General features: G+C 36.8%; 1 protein-coding gene across 6 annotated transcripts in view; it reads left to right on the top strand.

Moving 5' to 3' along the window:
• LOC109018721 (diacylglycerol lipase-beta-like) overlaps positions 1 to 18,112 on the top strand; it is a 48,385-nt gene extending 30,273 nt beyond the window's left edge. Inside the window, exons 8-15 of one of the 6 annotated variants that reach the window (XM_035692466.1) lie at positions 1,773 to 1,927; positions 11,679 to 11,806; positions 13,330 to 13,457; positions 14,626 to 14,723; positions 14,828 to 15,096; positions 15,239 to 15,605; positions 15,716 to 15,762; positions 17,972 to 18,112. In XM_035692466.1, coding sequence (XP_035548359.1) covers positions 1,773 to 1,927; positions 11,679 to 11,806; positions 13,330 to 13,457; positions 14,626 to 14,723; positions 14,828 to 15,096; positions 15,239 to 15,605; positions 15,716 to 15,762; positions 17,972 to 17,979 — 1,200 coding nt within the window. In that variant the 3' untranslated portion in view covers positions 17,980 to 18,112. Of the gene's footprint in view, positions 1 to 1,772; positions 1,928 to 11,678; positions 11,807 to 13,329; positions 13,458 to 14,625; positions 14,724 to 14,827; positions 15,097 to 15,238; positions 15,606 to 15,715; positions 16,037 to 17,971 lie in introns of those variants that run through there. The other 5 variants (XM_035692464.1, XM_035692462.1, XM_035692463.1 and 2 more) reach the window with 5 other exon arrangements.
• Positions 18,113 to 18,126: the final 14 nt, after the last annotated feature.

The raw sequence follows: 18,126 nt of genomic DNA, 5'->3' as shown, positions 1-18,126 counted from the left end.
AATAGAAATAGGCGTCGAATAATAGCAAATAGAGAAGAAAGAATCAGAAAGAGAAGAGAAGAAGAACCAGAAGGAGAAGAGAAGAAGCCGAAAGCAATAGAAATGGGGATTGGAAGGAGGCGGCTGCACAAGCACACAATTCTTAATTCTTCAACAACTCCCTTCAGTATTTCCTTACAAGTATTTAAATAGGAAAATAACAAAAACCAAGTAAACCTAAAAAAGGTTATGGGCTAAAGCCCAAGCCCAAGCCCATTAAAATAAAGAAAACATAAGTAAAATAACCAAAATAACAGTAATAAAAAGATGTCCTCATCAATCAAGACAATGTTGGCATGATGGAAATGGATGTACTTGTCTAAAGAGGGAAGAACCACACTAATCAAGAGTACCCTTTCTAATCTTCCCACATATTTTCTATCTTTGTTTCCGGCTAGTGTGGGTAATCGAATCGAGAAGATTTTTTGATTTTTTTTTTTTATGGGGAGGAATTGAATAGGAGTCCAAGTTCCAATTGGTTAAGGGGAATAAGGTTTGCTCTCCGATTTCAAGTGGAGGGTTGGGGGTTAGAAATATGAGGATCTTTAATAAGGCATTTCATGGGAAAAGACTATGGCAGTACCACCAGGAAGGGGAGTCTTTGTGGAGGGCTATTATTGAGTCAAAGTATGGGAGCTCGTGGTGGGTTTGGTGTTCCAATGAAGTGAGGGCTGCACGTGGTGTAGGTTTATGGACGAATATTAGAAATGGATGGGAAGTATTTGCTTGTTTTATTAACTTTGCGATTGAAGAGCGGTCCAGGGTCTGATTGTGGCATGGTACTTAGTGTGGTAATTCTGCCCTCAAGATTGTGTTTCCTTCTATTTTTACCTGTGGATCCTGATCAGGAGGCATCGCTGTCAGATCTTTTAGACAGCTCTAGTGGATCCTCACAGTGGAATGTTTATTTTCTTAGAGCTGCCCATGATTGGGAAATTGGAGTTATTTCCAAATTTATCAGTTGTATGCTTCGAACATTGGTAGTATTGACGAGGCATGGTTAGATAATTACCATGCTAGGAGACATACTTCAAAGTGAATGATAGGGCTAAACACTATAAATGGGGAGGATTCAGATGGTTGGAAACCCTAAACGGCTAAAAGCATGCCTACAATTAAACATTGAACAAATGTGGATATAAAATGAAAATGACACTTTATCTTTATGTTCCCGCTGACGTCAGGTCCAAAAGTTTGGTTTCCATCCTTTGAATCTTTATTTTAGTCTACACAGTGTCTTAACAGAAAGATGGTTTAGTTCGTTAGTTGTTGCTGATTCCCTTGAAAGTATAGTTATTCTCTCCGTCCATGTTTAGGCACAGTTTTAAGTCTATCTACTTGTATCGTTGAAGTTGCCATGGTTAAGTGCAAGCAAGCAACATGATGGTGCGTTGAATCACCATATTCACTCCAAACAATCTCAAATCAAGCAACAACTCATCCATGCAGACTAGAACTTGGCCTGACTGGTCAACTAGTTTTACATTCTTTTGGACAGTGTACTGTAATTGATTCACGCACAGAATGCACATCCACAAATATATGGTTGAGTGTTTCTTGACTTTGTAGTCTTAAATGGCGGATAATCTCTTTGAAGCTTGTGGGTATTGAAATGCATGAAGTCCCTAGATTTAGCTTGTTACAATTATGTATTCCCTTTGTTCTTAAGCATTTAATCAGAGTTGTGCTGCCTAATCAGCCTAATTTTAATTTTTATTAACTTCCTGATCCAGGCCAAGTGTGAAGCCGCATACTTCATTGTGGTTCTGCATCATTTAAGATCAGTCGTTGTTGCTGTAAGAGGAACTGAAACCCCTGAAGACCTCATAACAGATGGTTTATGCAAGGAATGCATTCTTTCTGCAGAAGACTTGGATGGACTGATGAAGTATCTCTCTTTCTCTCTCTCTCTCTCTATATATATATATATGTGTGTGTGTGTGCGCGCGCGCGTGCATATATATGTTTAACCTGCCTTGGAACATGTAGTCTCAGCTGCCTACAAAGATAAAACTGGAATTCATATTTCATCATTTCTGTGGTCAATGGTCATTGAATGTCGGATTTGGTTTTATTCATATTTTAAGATTTGTGAGTATTAAGGATTTCTTCGGTATTCCTTCTTTGGTTGTAGAATGGTCAGGAGTATCTAGATACTTGTGGAATCCTCAGTATTCCTTCTGTGGTTGTATTCTGCTCAGGAGAATCTAAATACTTGTGAAACTCTCATTTATGGGAATAGGGATACCCTTCAAAGAAGATTGGTATCAAAATTCCTTGATCATCCCTTTCTTGTTATGATGGCAGTATTTGACCTCATTGATATCCTCATCTTCCATATCCTCTCTTCATCTCTTAATCATCTTCTTTTAGGGTTTGGCAAAAAACCTAGCAAACCACCCTAGCTAAAAACTGTCTTGAAGATTTTGTTTTTCACCATTGGTCAATTTGGTGTTGGGTAGAAAACTCAAGAAAACGACATGGTCTGGTTGTTGTTGGTGGTGCCGTAATGGAAACACGACAATGTTCAACCTAACCACTAGCTCTGCCTTCAACACCATCTCTCCCTCCCAGCTTGCTCTTCCCACTCTTGCTCTCCATTTCACGTGCCTCCCCCTTTCTGCCTTTTCGTATCGCAGCCTGCCTCTATGCCTCTCTGTCTCCCCCTTTCAAGAAAAAGGCATGCTGTAGTATTGGAATGGTACTAATTCTGACTTGGCTAAATACAACTTTGAAACAAAGGAATAAGTAGTGCAAAATATGGATATCTCCTGGATAGCCTTGCAAAAGATGAGAGTGTAATCAGCAAACAATAGATATGACAGAATAAAATCTTTATTATTTTTGGAGCCCACAGAGAATCCTAATAAGAACCGCTTGTTGACAGCAACTGAGAACTTTCCTACTCGTTGCCTCTATCACCACGACAGAGTAAAGCGGAAAAGGGATCTTTTTGTCTCAACCCTCAAGAGCTATGGAATAAATCTGGAGTGTGGTTTATCAAATTGAGAACTGCACCGGAGAAATATAGTGTGCTATCCACTCGCACCATCACTCTACAAAACATGAACTTAGTAAATATGACCAGAAACTCTGATTCATATGATTGTAGGCTTACCTATTTTACAAAGCACACGTAGGATCCTTGATCTAACCCTGCTGTCAATGCATTCATTAACACTAAAAACTGAGTCTAAAATTTGTCACCCCTGTATAAAAGTATTATGCTACTTTTATCACCCTTAGTTTGATAGGCAATGCATATAAAATTATCTCCAAGGTTCTTGAATTTGCCACAAGCCTGGTACTCGGGGAATACATTAAGCTGGTCTTCTTTGACAATCTCACATCTTTGATAGAAAGGCTATTCACAAAGGATTAGGTGCCTTATCACTATTCATAGTCTTCACCACCTCAAATATCTCACCCTCCTTCAAAGCTCTCTCCATCCGCACTATCTCCTGTGCACCAATGGAATCAAAGCTGAGACCATCCAACTCGGGTCTCCATGAATACTGTTCAGAATAAAGACGAGTGAAGAATTGTAGGATATGCCCCTCAATTGCTGTTGCTGAAGACATTGCACCACCAACAACTAGAGAGTCAATCCTTTATTTTTGTGATTTGAGTTGGCCATCCAGGGGACTTTGTATTCTGATCTCACTCTTTGTGCTACAAACATTGTGTGATTTTTGTCTCTTTTCCAGCTCACCCACTGGAGACCTCAACCCTCCTCAGTTGCCCAAACTTAGAGCATTCACATTGGGATGACCAAATGATTTGCCAAATTTTACTCGAAAATCATCTTTCCCTATTTTAATTACTCGTCTTTCCAAAACCTCATACTTCCCACTCTCTATTCTTTCTTTATTATTTTTTTAGTTTATTTCCTTTTACAATCTTAACTGCTCTCACTTTTTGTCTTTTTCTTTCTGTTTTGAACTATTGATCTCTAGTGAATATTTTAAACACAAATTTTAATTATTTTTTGTCAGGGGTATGACCACACGATAATATTTTCAAAAGTGTTCCCTTTTTATGAATAAGATTTTTTTTTTCCAAAAATTGCCTTTTCCGAATTGATAAGATCTCATTGAAAATCAAGATCATCTCAATGGAGACATTTTAATGGTCATATTTTAAAATGTTGTCATTGTTTTCTAACTGTTAAATTTTCAACGGTAGTAATTTTTGTCATTTTCCTAATGGTCATATTTTCAATAACTAATATTTTGGTGTATATATAAGAGCACTTGCTCTTTCATTGACATCCAGAGCAACCTAGCTTTTGTTTGAGATTAAGAGAAAATTTTGACTGCGGCCTCATTCTTGAGTTCGTTCTTTCTATGACTCATTCTTTTTTTTGCAAATTCCTTCTTCACTTAGGCCTCATTTGTTTTCGTAGATGAGATGAGATGAGGTGAATTTAAGTTAAAAGTTGAATAAAATATTGTTAGAATATATTTTTTTAATATTATTTTTGTTTTGGGATTTGAAAAAGTTGAATTTTTTATTTTATTTTGTGTGGTGATTTGGAAAAATTGTAATGATTAGATAAGATGAGTTGGGAGTAGTTGTGAAAACAAACGAAGCCTTAGACTCTGAAGATGAGTTGGAGATAGTTCTCAACGAAGATGGAGTATCATCATCTACTTGTATGTGATCACGCCTAATGTAAAATATATTTAGAAGGAGATTTCTTGCCTTCATCCAAAAAAGAGATAATATAAGAAGACTCAGTCTATGTTCACTGCAAAAGATAACTGCTGCATTTAGAATGCTTGCTTATGGAGTTACTGCTGGTTTCATAGATGAATACATATGGATTGGAGAAAGCACCGTAATGGAAAACTTGAAAAATTTGTGGAAACGGTCGTTTATGTTTTTTCTAATGAATATTTGAGGTCTCCAAATGCCAATGATAGTGCTTGATTGCTCTCTGTTGGTGAATAACATGGATTCCCAAGGATGCTAGGGAGCATTGATTGCAATTATTGGAAGTGAAAAAATTGCCCGTTTGCAGGGAAAGGTATGTACTACGGTCACAGTTGCAAACCAACCATTATCTTAGAATCGGTGGCATCATATAATCTTTGGGAATGAGATGCACTTTTTGGATTACTCAGTTCTCATAATGATATCAATGTGCTTGAAAGATCTTTTATATTCATTGAGCTTGCTCAAGGGCGTGCTCCTCCAGTCAATTACTCAATTAATGGTAACAATTACACTATGGGGTGCTACCTTGCCGATGATATATATCCAAAGTAGTCAACATTTGTTAAGATGATGCCATCTCCACAAGGAAACAAGAAGAAATATTTTGCATCAGCAAAAGAATCAGCTGGCCTCTACAAGTTGGGTTTGACATCGGGGATCTTCTCTTTCCTTGGATCAACGCTCAACCCATTTTGGTTGGTCCTTCAATAGATGCCAACAATGCTCGAATGAAAATTGGGTTTTCTCCAGTGATTGGTACATTATTTTCGTTTTTTCAAACATGCAAAATAGAAACAAACAACACAAGAATTAGTGTAAATATTTATCCAAAACCAGAAAAACACAGTATGGACAATTGCAACAAAAGCTAATGGATAGATATACCTTGACTTACTCAGTTAAGCCCCTTTGATTTAACCCTTCCAGTTGGGCTAGCTTCACATAGAATTTATTGGTCGCTTTTTGAATCGTCGACCACTGATGCATTAAGGGCCAAATTGTCCCCTCAGTCGTATTTTGCTTATACTCATTGAAGTATAAGATAATTTTCTCTTAAATTTGGGTATGTTTTGATCTCAACTAGTTAAAACTCTGGCACAAGTAGTTTGTCTTCTTTTTGGGTGAAGTTCGCACCCCTTTGTAATTTTTTAGTCGTAAGAATCTCAAGTTGGGGTTGGGGTCGAGAGTCTTCCACCAATACTAGATTGTGTTGAGTTTGACTCAAGAATGAGTAGTCAATGTTAGGATCTTGATTTAAGAGGTTCGTGAAGAACATATTTCCATGCTCTTGTGAGTCCTCTATAAAATCGTAGACAATGAAGTAACTTAGAGATGCAAGAAACTGTCATCAAGTTCAAAATCAGTTCTCAACAATCCAAACTGTTGGGGAAGCTCAGAATGGGTAGTGGTAACATAGAGGAAGGGTCACAAACTTATGGCTGCAACAATCGGTTGCCTCTCTTCTGGGTCTTGACACTGATATTGGCCATCCAGGTTACCCTGCCATGGAGTTTGTGCCTATTTTCTCTGTCCCCAATGAAGTTTGATTTGATCACTGCCTCGTATAATCTCAACAGACATTCATCACAGCAACAAAAAAGTACCGCACCAGAGGAAAAGAATGCAGCCTAGGGAAAAATAACCCAATTTTTTGAAATAACATAGCAACAGAAAAGCAACACAACTGATTCTAAATTATCGAGCACAAGGGGCTGCCAAACCACCCCAAGAACAACTGGCTTGAATGGTATAACTCAAGAACGTGCTTAACCAAATTATATGACAGCAAAGCCAAGTAACACAGCAACAGAATAAGTACTCAATAGTGTAAGTTTTCGAGCACAAGGGGCTGCCAAACCACCCCAAGAACTTCAAAATCATGGAATGGTATAACTCAAGAACATGCTTAAGCATTCCTATATCACGGCAAAGCCAAATACCAAAGCAACAGAATAACTACTCAACAGTGTAAATTTTCAAGCACAAGAGGTTGCCAAACCACCCCAAGAACAACTCGAGTTAATGGCATAACTCAAGAACACTAAGCAAATTATATCTCAGCAAAGCCAAATAATACAGCAATAGAAAAACAGTACAATAGTGGATAAAGTTTTTAGCGCAAGGCCTGCCAAACCACCCCCAAGAACTTCAAAATCAATTAATGGTATAACTCAAGAACATATTGGTCGTGAAGGGAAAAACATAATAATTGAGGGAAAAGAATCAGTGGTCATTTTCAAGAGCTGCCAACTCACGCCAATGGAGAAAATAAGGGAAAATTATAATAAACCTATAACATGGGGGCTCAAAATGGTCAAAGGTCAAGCAGAGGAAAGGAGCACAAGCTCGAATGGTTGCAAATCCAGGTCGGCTTTGTGAAACTTTCATAATGAAAGTGGTCATCTGGGTTAGCCTGCCATAGAGATCGAGATCCTTTCACAATACCTGCTGATTTTATACTCCCAATATTCAATTCAACCATCATCACAGCTTCATTACATTAGAAATACAGCCCCAACGACAACTCGTGCATATTAATACTAGAAGCTGCTAAATATTTGTTCAAACAACAAATTCAAGACCAATGCAATAGAGTGATCAAATAACATTCTCAAGAGCCTGCCACAACAATCATTCTCACAAGAAGAGATATGCAACTCAAGAACATACAACTCAATCCATAAACCACAAGAACATATAACTCACAGTTAATGGAAATAGCATAAAAAACTATAACTCAAGAACATTTAACTCTCAATATAGGAAAAAGAATTAGAGACCTAAAATTACAAATCACAAATAAATCTATCCCAAATCACACAAATTACCAATCACACGAGAAGTAAAATTATACCTATAAACCCTAGACAAGCACAAATCACATAAATTACACAAATTGCAAAGAAAATATATCACAAGACACAAATCACACAAGAAGTAAAACCAAACCAATCTATCACACAAATTAGAGAAATCACAAATCACACAAATTGCACAAATTGCAAATCACATGGAAAAGAATTGAATGGCATAAAATCGAACCAATCTATCATAAATCACACAAATTACAAACAAAATCTCATACCTAGAAACCTATACAAGCAGGAACAGAGACCCAAAATTATGTGTTTGAGATTTTGTCATATGAGAACTAAGGCTTCGTTTGGATCCCAAACTCATCTCAACTCATCATTACAACTTTTTCAAATCCCAATACAAAATATAATAAATAATTCAACTTTTTCAAATTTCAAAATAATAATAATATTAAAAAAATAATATTCTAATAATATTTTATCATCTCAACTCAACTCACTTCAACATCCAAACACAACCTAAAATGGTCGATTGTAAATTCGGTGAAATCAAATGGAAATTATTATGTGCGAGAGTGAGAGTAATAGAGGTTCCCAAAGATTTCTCAGGCATAGAACATGAGAGAGACACAGAGTAGGTGTGTATGTCTCGGACAAGCCCAAAAACTTACTGAAGAAGATGATCAGAGGGTCTATTGTCGATGGACATGAATGAGACTTAGGAGGAAGTAGGGCATGAGAGAGAGACAATAGAGGAAAAGAATATCAAACTCAAAAGGGGATCTACAATAGCATCTCCAAAACCAAACCCTAAAATGCTCAGCCGGATGTGGGGGTCGAAGGGTAACTTCCCCAAAGTCTTGACCATATTTTGGCCAAAAAGAGGAGATGCTCATGTGGATGTGAATGCTCTTAGATAGTTCTCGTTCTTTTGCAATAGTATCCAGTTCATTAACTTCCTCCATAGATTGTTGTTTCCTCTTGGCAACATACCAAAAGTCCTATTTATTCCATAGCTTCAAATATAATTTCAAGGCAATTCCAATTTTCAGCCAAACGAAGACTAGGAAAGCCTTGAAAATGATAAGACCTCCACGGTTGTTTCACCATATCTACAAACCCCTTAGTTTTCAACCACGTATTCTCAAACTTAAAATATTCTTTGCTCAATTTCATATCATCACTCACTAGCATCAATGGGAAATGGTCCAATAGTAATCTAGTAAGTGTTCTTCTAGACATTGTTGGAAAATAGCTTTCGTAGTCAAAGGAAAGAAGATATGTATATATCTATTCTAGACCACGCCAAAGAATTATGATTATTGGACCGTGTAAAATCTACTCCAACGAGAGGAAGATCTATAAAGCCCTGATTAAAAATGAATTTGGAGAACTCCTCCAGAGCTTGGGAGTATGTCATTACTCAGGTAAGATATAACATTTTAATTTCCCCCCTATACCGTGAATATTCCACCAAATAATTAAAATCGCTAGTTCATCCCAAAGATATATTTTTTTTTATCATCATCATCATCATAGACCCAAAAATTCCAGTGAGGGCTGATTCAAAATTTTATTTACATTTTTTGAACAACATGCAACTAGGAAATCTTGTTTTGATAGGTAAAATAAAATTTTGTTGAATAAAATGAACAGGGCATATATCACAAGTACGCAGAAAGTATACAGGAGGGAACACCCAGTTAAGAGCTAGGTGCTTGAAATAGAAACAATAAAATCATGGAAGCTAGCACCATTGGAATCAATAACAGAAGCCCATAACAATAAAGTATTGAAAAATAATCTTTTAAGTTCTTCCAATGAGGAATCTTCTGACATTCCTCTCCCAAATGTATCACATAAGGCATAAGGGAATCATCTTCCATACCACTGTGATTTTGGGGTTCCCCTGATGGCCTCTCCAACTGGCAAGGAGATCCATCCACTCTCCTAGGCAATACCCTTGCAAGTCCAGTCTTGCTGAAAATTTCATCCCTCAAGGCATTGGCTACCTCACAATGAAGTAACAAATCGTCCGAAGTTGCAGCACTTTTTTTTACACATTCAACACGAATTAATTACAATAATCCGACACTTCCTCAAGTTATCCATGGTTAGTGTTCTCCTAAAAGTAGAGCGGCCCGCCCAACCAAAGAAAGCAACCTTGAGGGGCACAATACTCCTCCAGATACCCTTCTAAGGAGAAGGGTTGTAATTTTGACCTGTTATAGCCTTGTAAGAAGACCGAACTGAGAATTTCCTATTCTTAGATTGAATCCGAGTCATCTTATACGCCTCAACGCAACCAATACTCATATAATACAGCTGGCTAAAAAATTCTGTGATAGCTCCAATCTCCCAATCCTGAGCTGCTTTGAGAAAACCAACATTCCATTGCAAATAACCACTAGAGCTTTAATATCCGCCATTGAAGCCTCCTGTTCACATGCAACCCAATAAAATGCAGGAAATGCAACCTTGAGAGCTTTGTCTCCACAACGAGTGTCATGCCAAAATCTGATCTTGGAGCCATCACCAACCACAAATCTGAAATGTCTACAAACCATGAAACCTCCCACAAATTCCTCTACTCTTTCCATGACCTTCTCATCCCACATAACCAACAAAAGAAAGATGGAACCAGATACATTCCTAAAAGAAAATGCTTTGCATTACCTATGATTTTTCTGCCTTGGGTGGGGTTTGAGGTCAAAGTAATGCCTAGTTGGTGTACTTCAGTGAAGCCTCAATTCGAACCCAAATAGCACCAATCCCTAGAGACAATAGTGGTATTTCCTATTCAGTTCATACGTTTTCCTATTCTAGAGGCGGTAGTGGTATTTTAAGTCTCACTAATGGGGCTATGAGCGTCCATAAAGATGGGTAGCCAACTAGTAATTCCAATAATGCATACATATGCATGACTTCTTAAATCTCTCAATTATATATCTTGATTGTCATCTGTTGTAGTGACTTTTTATGCTAGTTTTGGCCTCAGCTCAAGTCTAATTATTGACTTCTGACACAATACCATTTCTTAATGTGTTAGAGGCACTTTCAGTTAAAGAGAGATTTTTTTTTTTGAAACCTCAACAGGTGACAGGAGTATTATAAAATTATTTTGGAAGAAGTAATCATCATAAATGATAACCATATTTTAGTTACAGATGGATACTTATTGGTGGTATCTACCATTACATTTCTAAAAAAATTTATACACGAATTATTTACACAAGAAGTGGAAAAAGTATTCAGATTACTCTTATAATGTGTGTGTGTGTGTGTGTGTGTGTGTGGGTGTATCAGATGACTCATGTAGGGTTGTTTTTTAATATTTTTCTAGGACTCATAGGAATAATTCAAATATGTGAATCTTGCAAGACTCAAACCAGATATGATTATCATTACATTTCAAGAAATTCAAATTTCTAGACATCACATTTGTAGGAATTTCAGTGTTGGAGGGTATATTCTAGTGTCAACCAAACGGCACGTTAATTCTATTTGATGATGAGGAATTCTAAAGATTGTACAAATGCAACATGTATTTTATCCAGTTAAATTTTGAACTTGAGTAACGTGTCCACGTCACATATTAGGTAAATCATCAGCCTTTTACCAATGGAATGTGGCCTCTAGAAATTGTTTACCTCCCAAGGGTTTGAACCTTAAACCTGGGAGAGCATGCCTCTAAGACCAAGACCCTTACCACTTTTGCCAATGCCTAGGGGTTCTGTTAATTCAATCTTTAAAGATTCGGGAATATGCAGGTCCAATATACTTATATTCTTGTTTGTCGCATCTAGCATGAGAGAAGATTAGAGCAGGCGATTGAATTGCAAAATGAAGTAGGAGGAGATGTAGGATGGGGCTAGCTTTCTGCTTCCAAAGCAGCTTCTTCTCTGAATGCTTTGGATTTGAAATTTGAGGTGGTGGATAGAAATCAATGAAGTCTTTTCAATATTTTTCAAACTGGATTTATTGCATAATTGTTTCAAACTAGGTTTCCCATTCTCTGGAAATATGGGTTTTTCGGTTTCTATTTCTTTCTTTTTTGGTGGCTTATAGTGGCATTTGATCTAAAAGTTTCTCTCTTGTTTTCAGTAGCAGTCATGTTCACCCTGATGTGAAACTCAGTGTGGAATCATCTTTCCCACACTATGGGCACTCAGGTATACTTGGGGCTGCACAAGATCTATTCATGCAAATTGATGGGAATCCTGGTGACTATGGTAAAAACATCACTTTTTTCCCATTTTAACATTACTTGGTTTTTTCTTTTTTCTATTTTAGCCAATAGAAAACTTTTGACAATCCTTTGAATCATTTTTTGTCCCATTACCGTTGGTTATTGCATTGTTGTAATATAATGGCCTATTTACATCCTATACTTCTATGTAAATCTATTTTCACTACATTTAGTTGTACAGATTTGCAAAATAGAACTGTTATTTTTGTATTGGATGGAATACAATGATTTGTTTTGGGTGGGGGAGGAGGATGGAAAGACAATGCGATTTAGCTTCGTCAATTTTCTGTCCTCACATTAACTTTTTCATTGCAAAATGATTGGTACACACTTTGTTGCGGAGGCCAGAACTTAGCTTGTTTTGAGGATTCTATGAAAATGGGAAGTCTCCCCATGCCCCAGGAAGAGGTTGGGGGGGGGGGGGAAGGGAGAGAGAGGGAGCCGGGGAGGGTAGAGTGAATGCATATTCATGCTGTAAAACATAATATCTTCTATAATCACAAACAAAGGTAGTCATATGGTGAATACTATTATGGCTTAAGTGATCGCTTTATCATATTATACAAATAGATATTTGATTCATTTGTCCTCCCGCATAATGGCTAGTGAACCAATCAATCTAAATGAATTATGTTTTAGACGATGAATATGATTTCAACTCCTTCATATTTAGTATACCTTGTATGAACATATATCCTTAAAACAATATGTGCATGTATGTGCACCCGCATGCGCTTAAACTACTACATATTGACCTAAACTGGAAAAACATTGGTACAATATGTGTTTTTTGATGATGATAAAACCCAGACCATGTAAATGCAACATGCCTTTTACCCGGTTAGACTCTGGACCCGTTTAATGTGCTTACAATTCACGGATCAAGTAAATTATCAGCTTTTCATTGATGGGACGTGGCCCTTATAAATTATTTGCATCCAAGGGTTCAAACCTTAGACTTGGGTAGAGCACTCTTAAGATCAAGGCCCTTACCACTTGAGCCAACCCCTAGGGGTTTGGCATGGTATGTTAAGAGAGACATGATGTTGTCCGATGCTGTCAAATTTTTCGAGTGTCTTTGTTTCTTCTGTCTTTTCATTAATTAACACAATAATCTAAAATAAAACCATAAACTTACGCTGGATAATTTTCAATGGTTCTTTATGTAGTCAAGACTCATTGGATCATGCATTTTCTCTCCATGAATCCTAAAAAAGTTATGGAGAGCTGTAATACCACATACTCCCTCCCATTGCATATTCATTAATAGTCCACAGTTGTCATTCCATATTTAAAAGTCACTATTTTTATCTACTTTTCAATGTATTTATGCTGTCTTCAAAGAGATATATGAGAGAAAAGAGAATACTGGGTTGCAGATTCTATTGTTTTAATTTAAAGAAGTTCAAGATTTCAAATTGTTGTCTCAACTGGTGCTGGAATGTTTTTACAATGATGATATAGGAGGGCTTACACAAATTATTTTGTGCCAATTGCTACATTGAGATGCAGAGTGTAAATCAAGTGGCTTCCTTTCCTCATTGCTTGGAGCTGGATGTGAGTGTGATGGGTATGATGTTCGCATAGTGGGGCACTCCCTTGGAGGTGCAATTGCTGCATTGCTAGGAATCAAAGTACGGCCTTTGTTACTTGAAAGCTACACAGTTGTTTACCTTTAGTTTGGCATTTAATGTATTTCATGCTCTTTATGACATTGTAAGATGGAAAAGATAGATGTGACAACATACCTCATAAAGTTTAATTTCTCTGATTGTCATTACTTGTAGAGTACTAGGTTGACCTCGTTCAGGTTCTTGACATTCCTCATCATGCTGTAGTATAGATTTCTAATCATCCCTGGCTTATAACAAAGATTTGAAAAATGGTACATCCCTGGCTTATGTGTTAATTGATGGCATTACTTAGAATAGAATGTTACAGTTTTCTCTCTTAGCCATCTCATATGAAATGGCATGCACAGTGATGCTGGACAGTACAAATTTTATCAGTGTTTTCTTTCACTCAATTTTATGAATTGGAAAAGCATGTCTCGTTGAAGAGGTGTCACCTGAGCATCTCACATGCTGTTTGGGCCGAGTCCTGTACTTGACTTTTGCACTGAACTTTGTGACAATATTTGGCCTCTTGTTTCTCTCAACAAGAAGATTTATCTTCTGCAAAGCTAAAGGCCAAATACGGGGGCTTCTATCAAGATGATCAACAGCCCAACCTACACTTAAAAAGCAAAAATGTCACCCTACAAAAATGCCAACATCACCCCACTCATTAATCTTTACCAAGATCACGCTACATGTTTGTCTCCACAAGGATACTGGTCACATGCTTTCTCAATGAAAGAGAAACACGATGCTTCGACCTTGTTACCTCAATACTAAGAAAATAATGGAGCTTATCAAACCTATGCTTATTCGGAGTGTTTTGAGTCAATAACACCATCTCTACCACTATCAATTGCATAATACTATGTATACTACGTACAATGCCAGCAAAGATGGTTACCCAGTATCACTTTATGCACAAAAACTAAAGATTTGACATTGTCCCCTGCAACAAAAATTTACTTCTGCTACCGAACTAAACTTACCAAGCCACAGTCTGCTGTTCAAGATCATATATTGCTTCAAGTTGCAAGCCTTTTGCTTTATAAGAACAAGTCAAAAGACTCACCTACTCAGATGTTAAACCAGATGGATGAAAAAAATTGAGGTTTCAGTATCAGTGTTTTGTTTCTTCCCCTTATTTTCTGAATTTTTACTATTCTTCTTGATCTTTTGTTCACAGCTTTATCGTCGGTACAAAAATTTACATGTCTTTGCATATGGGCCCCTCCCATGTGTGGATGCAGTTGTAGCAGATGCTTGTTCCGAATTTGTGACAAGGTAATGTTGTTGCTAGTCATGCTACTGATAGTTCCAAGTCAAGTGGTTGTCTCTTTGGTGTAGATTTTTTTTCTGTACGTATTGAGTCTTTGGACTTTCCACAGCATTGTATACGACAATGAATTTTCAGCCCGCCTTTCAGTTGGATCTATATTGCGTCTTCGTGCAGCTGCAATTACAGCACTGTCACAAGATACCAAAACTGATAAAGCCACAATTTTCCGACTTGCACGCCAGTTTTTGAATTTGAGTGAGCGTCAGAGAAGTGGGACTGAGGTAAACAATCCTGCTTCAGATCTTTATTATGGGGCCATCACAGGTGAAGATCTCAACCACCAAGTCTATGAAAGTGAGTATCTGAATGATTCTCAAGGTAGCTATGTTTTGTTTCTCATATGGTATTTTTCATGTGAAATACTCAATGCCACTTTCACAGTGAATCGTGCACTAAAATTTGTTTTACTTTTGTAACTTGGGAGCTGATGGATTTTTTACCGAGCTCCTCTTTATTACAGGGAGTGAGGGACAGTGCAGAGTCTTTCCGCTCTTGAATGAGGCTGACAAGGATAGTGTTATTACAATGGATCATAGCAAATTCACCCATCCTTTTGAAAGCAATGTAGACACATTTGACAATCCCATATCTCAGTTTATGGAAACCGTCCCAAGATCTGAAAGTACGTCAGCTCGGGATCCCCCAGAAATGTATCCACCAGGTCTTGTTATTCATATTGTACCACATAGAAGCTTGCCTATGTCTATGTGGAAAGCCTGCACTGTGCAACTTAGTGCACAAAATTATAAGGCTTACATAGCGAGCAGAGAAAGCTTCAAAGATATTATTGTATCACCATCTATGTTTCTTGATCATCTCCCTTGGAGGTATTACAATTGAGAACTCTGATCTTTCATGATGTTTAATCTCTATGTTTTCCGAAATATATGAAAAGTTGCTCTGATTCTATGTACTTAACCAGATTTACATTTTTCAGATGTCGTTATGCAATGAAAAATGTATTGGAAGCTCGAAGTGCCCAAGGTATACTTAATGAATCTTATTCGGTGTGAGTGAGATGCATTTATGTCAATTCTAGTCTATGATGGTTCACACCTTACATTTTGTTGTTTCCTTCTGCTGTTTCTGGATCGTGTTGCATGTCTGAAACTTGGGGGACTCCAGCTAAGAATAAAAAGAGTCTCCTGTCTTTACTTGATACTCAGCTACTGAAAAGCACCGAACAGAAATCATAATAATTGTCACAGTGGCTGTCTTCAGTATTAATCTAATATAAATGATCTTTCGCGTACCTTCATTTTCCAAGCTAGTTTTGTTGACTTTTAATGATATGGATATGCTCTGGGCATCATTTATGGAGTTGTGCCATTAAAATCCATTACCTAGGCCATTGCAGGCATGCTCTATAACTCATGATTAAAATTCAATAATATTAGGGGAGCATAGTTTTTTGGGATTTCAAATAGGATATATTTACACCTGCAGCATTTAATCTTCCACATTGTTTGATTCTGGACTTTTAATGCTTCCAGCTTGAGGATCGTATGATATTGAATATGACCCAAAGAAACATTTTGCAAAGCATCTTAAAACAACTACTAGATTAATTTTGTGGTTGGCTGATAAGATTAATTGGAATTACCTGTATGATTCAAGTAAATGATCCTTTTACAAATGAGATTCAAGCTTTCTTAGATTTATGAGGCATGGTTCACTCGAATGAGATGTTTGCACAATGTGGCTCATATTTGATACCTTGTGCTGTATGACGTTTACAGGTTTCAGAGTGCTAGGTGTTATAACCTTTAACGCTTTTGAAAAATTTATTTGCCTTGTCATGCCTCGCTCTGGGATTTTAGTATCAAAGTTTTATCTTGCCATATAGGATTGTATGAGGCATGATATCGTGGCAAAAGTAAAAAAGACAAATACAAGTGTTCGTACTTGTTAGGGACAGTTTAGAGCAATGTATGAATTGTTGACTGAAGCACACAGAAGTATGTTGCACTAATCTAATAGCACTGATACTAAATTCCTCAAATTAACATTCAAGAATAACTTATATTAATCCAAAAATAAAAATGTAAAAAAAAAAAATAGAAAAGGAACTAGAAATAACAAAAATTGAGAAGTAGAATCAGTACCTAGAGCAAGTGGCTTGCTTCCTTGATCACATCGAGAGAGTGTTTGGCATATATGAGTAGACAATGACCTCAGTTAGGCCTCGTTTGGTTACACAATTCAGATGAGATGAAATAAGATGTTTTGTTTAAAATTGAATAAAATATTGTTATAATATAAATTTTTAATATTATTTTTGTTTTGGATTTGAAAAAGTTGAATTGTTTATTATATTTTGTGTGGAAAAATTGTAATTATTATATGAGATGAGATAGTTTAATTTTGTATAACCAAACCAACCAGATAATTATTATTCAGACATTGTGATGTCAAACTTATAATGTTGTGATATGATATCAAACTTCTTTTGTTTTTCCTTTCTAATATGGCAACAAAATAATCGTAGGAAATAAACTCCAATCAAAGGAACTTGCATATGTGTTAAATTAAAGACAGCTATGGCATATCCAGCAATTGTGGCATTGTTCCTTTTATTTGAAAACGATCGTACTCAATGAGAAAGTTGGAAATGCTGCTAGAAGCCAATTGTTAAGCATAAATCAAGGCACAGTGTGCTCGATTGTTTGATGTAGTGTTGGCCATTTACTAGTAGTGGTCATAAGACTTGACTCCTAGGGACTCAAGTGGTAAGGGTCTTGGTCTTGATGGCATGCTCCCTTAAAGTTTAAGGTTTGACTCTTCTTAGGTGCAAACAATTTTTAGGAACCATCGGATTGAGGAAACTTTTCTTTAAATTACTCTAGATGTACCATAAATTCTTTGTCTAGGGCCTTTGCACCTCTGGAATTAGTTGGAATTTTATTCTCGAACATTCAATGCCAATAAAAAAGTAGTGATTTCGGAACATGAGACGATATTTTATTTTGAGTAATTGTTCAAGGGGGCATGGCAACCCAGCAGAAATTACTTAAATTGGTGTTGCCTAAATAAAACTTTGGTCACTTGTATCTTACAGGGAGACATTCTGAAATAATATACTACATGTTCTGATATCTCATAGTGCAAACTAGGTTTCAAAATGCCTTCACACTAAAAGAGATCTTGCAGGTATACAAATAACCTTACATCTGGTTTTATGTTTGTATTATAGGTGTGTGAAAACCAGGTTTGTATTAGTACCAGACCTGCATTGAGGACTCAGGCAAAGTGGGTAGACGAAAATACCATGATCTTATCTCTCTATCATGAAGAGTGTCTGGTCAAACTTCGTTCGATTATTAAAAGATTGAGCTTCGAGCATGACTC

The sequence above is a fragment of the Juglans regia genome, chromosome 7, assembly GCF_001411555.2.
Source record: "Juglans regia cultivar Chandler chromosome 7, Walnut 2.0, whole genome shotgun sequence".
NCBI classification, from domain to species: domain Eukaryota; kingdom Viridiplantae; phylum Streptophyta; class Magnoliopsida; order Fagales; family Juglandaceae; genus Juglans; species Juglans regia.
This window is presented reverse-complemented; position numbering and strand designations above follow the sequence as displayed.